Source organism: Heteronotia binoei, chromosome 3 (genome assembly GCF_032191835.1).
Source record: "Heteronotia binoei isolate CCM8104 ecotype False Entrance Well chromosome 3, APGP_CSIRO_Hbin_v1, whole genome shotgun sequence".
NCBI classification, from domain to species: domain Eukaryota; kingdom Metazoa; phylum Chordata; class Lepidosauria; order Squamata; family Gekkonidae; genus Heteronotia; species Heteronotia binoei.
This window is the reverse complement of record NC_083225.1, coordinates 100787464-100789402: the sequence shown is the minus strand read 5'-3', so window position 1 is coordinate 100789402 and position 1939 is coordinate 100787464. Positions and strand designations below refer to the sequence as shown.

General features: G+C 41.7%; 1 protein-coding gene across 1 annotated transcript; it reads right to left on the bottom strand.

The window, feature by feature from the left end:
• Positions 1-371: 371 nt before the first annotated feature.
• Positions 372-1247, bottom strand: C3H21orf140 (chromosome 3 C21orf140 homolog). Its single transcript, XM_060235135.1, has one exon. The coding sequence runs from the start codon at positions 1227-1229 to the stop codon at positions 483-485; it is 747 nt and encodes a 248-aa protein (XP_060091118.1). The 5' UTR covers positions 1230-1247; the 3' UTR covers positions 372-482.
• Between the last annotated feature and the right edge of the window lie 692 nt (positions 1248-1939).

The window sequence follows — 1939 nt, the reverse complement described above, 5'->3', positions numbered from 1 at the left end:
CTAGGGCTAGAAGAATAAAAAGAAAATGGCCAGAGAATCAGAAGCAGACAACTTCAGACATGCTGTCTCTCCAAGCCATAATCCTATAGATTGTTTTTTAGCCTATGATGTCTAGATTCATTATGCCACCAATTTAGAGCTATTTGAAACTGGTGTGTTGGCCATGCTACCCACTCTCTACTCCCCCACCCCCCACTTTCGCTTTCTCTTTTTATTTCTCCTTCTCCTCATTTTAGTTGGTTATATTTGCTACCTTTTGCCTCCTGTTTGTTGATGTGTCCTTTCATCATAGCTGTGTTAAATTAAATCCATCTATTTAAATAGCATTTGTAAACCCAGCAACAGAGCCATATTAACTTGGTTCCTTTTATTATTGCTTGTGCTTTCAAATAGCAACACAGAAACCAACTAGCCCTTTGGATTTAGTCTGCTGACATGCTAATGCTCAGTCAGAGATCATTAAAAAATGTCTAGAGCAATACTTAGGAAAACTTGTCCAGGTAGTAGTTTTCCCATCGCCGCACTTTGTTAACTGCTACCTTCCATTTGCTTGGGCTCATTTTCTCTATTCCTTTTCCAATCAAGTCACTGAAAAGGATGCACTGGTATGAGTAGGTCCTTTCTACAGACTTGAGAGAATAATCCTTTCTGTTACTGATGATAAACCATTTTAAAGATGACCAGGCAGTTTCCATAGGGTGGAGGTAGTTGTAAGGGAAAGGCACTGAGAGAAGTTCATGACCTGTGGCCTTGGCGGTCTCTAGGCAGCACTTGATACTGGATAAGTGAGGCTGAGGCTCACTTATCTCCCCCTCTTGACTGGACTCTTCATTTTTCATTCTCGGAAGTCTTTTCTCCCTGACCACAATGGCACACTTTCCATAGGTGACAGACAAGAAGTCACAGAACTCCTGGAAGACATCTTCTTGATGGGTTAAAGATAAATCATCTCTTAGAATCACTCTGTATTTCCATGGCACCCATCCTTGACTGCTAGCAGCATGTACAATTGTCCATATGGGCCAGTTGAGATTTCCTTCTTGAGGAACCTTTTCCCCTGTTATTAGGCTTTCCAAAATGTCAGTTTCTCCTAAAAATATGGTATTGTAACCATTGAATTGCAGAGTTCTTAGTGTCTTTAGATATTGAAGACACTGTTTTTTCAAAGTAGGGTCAAGGTAACTCCGGTGCATGATGTTTTTTAACAATGGATTCACAATGCGATGCATCTTGGACCTTTGAATACATTGAAGTACATGCAGGGCTTTTTTAATAGCAGGAACTCGTTTGCATATTAGGCCACATAACCCTGAAGTAGCCAATCCTCCAAGAGGTTACAGTAGGCCTTGTAAGAAGAGACTTGTAAGCTCTTGGAGGATTGGCTACATCAAGGTTGTGTGGCCTAATATGCAAAGGAGTTCCTGCTACAAAAAAAGCCCTGAGTACATGTAATGTTCTGATGATGTGAAGGACCAGTGATGACCTCACAATGGACTTCACTGCACACTGTATTCAGTCACATCCTAAACAAAAGCTGAATAAGATATAGGTAGGCAGCTGTGTTGGCCTGAAGCAATAGAACAAAGTTAGAGTCCAGTGACACCTGTAAGACCAACAAAGTTTTATTCAAGGTGAGCTATTGTGTGCAAGCACTCTTCATTAGACAAAGAAATGGAATTAGAAATAGCAGTCAAAGAAGAGTTGGATTTATACCCTGCCCTTCACTCAGATTCTCAAAGCGGCTTATAATATCCTTCCTATCCTCTTCCCACAGCAGACGCTCTGTGAGGTAGGTGGGGCTCAGAGAGCTCTGACAGAACTGCTCTTGAGAGAAGAGCTTTGAGAGAACTGTGACTGACCCAAAGTTTCCCAGCTGGCTGCATGTGTGGAGAAGTAGGGAATCAAACCCAGTTCTCCAGATTAGAGTCCACCACTCTTA

Coding starts and splice junctions, on each gene's coding strand:
- C3H21orf140 (XM_060235135.1), bottom strand. CDS start 1,229: ATGCATCGCATTGTGAATCCATTGTTAAAAAACATCATGCACCGGAGT.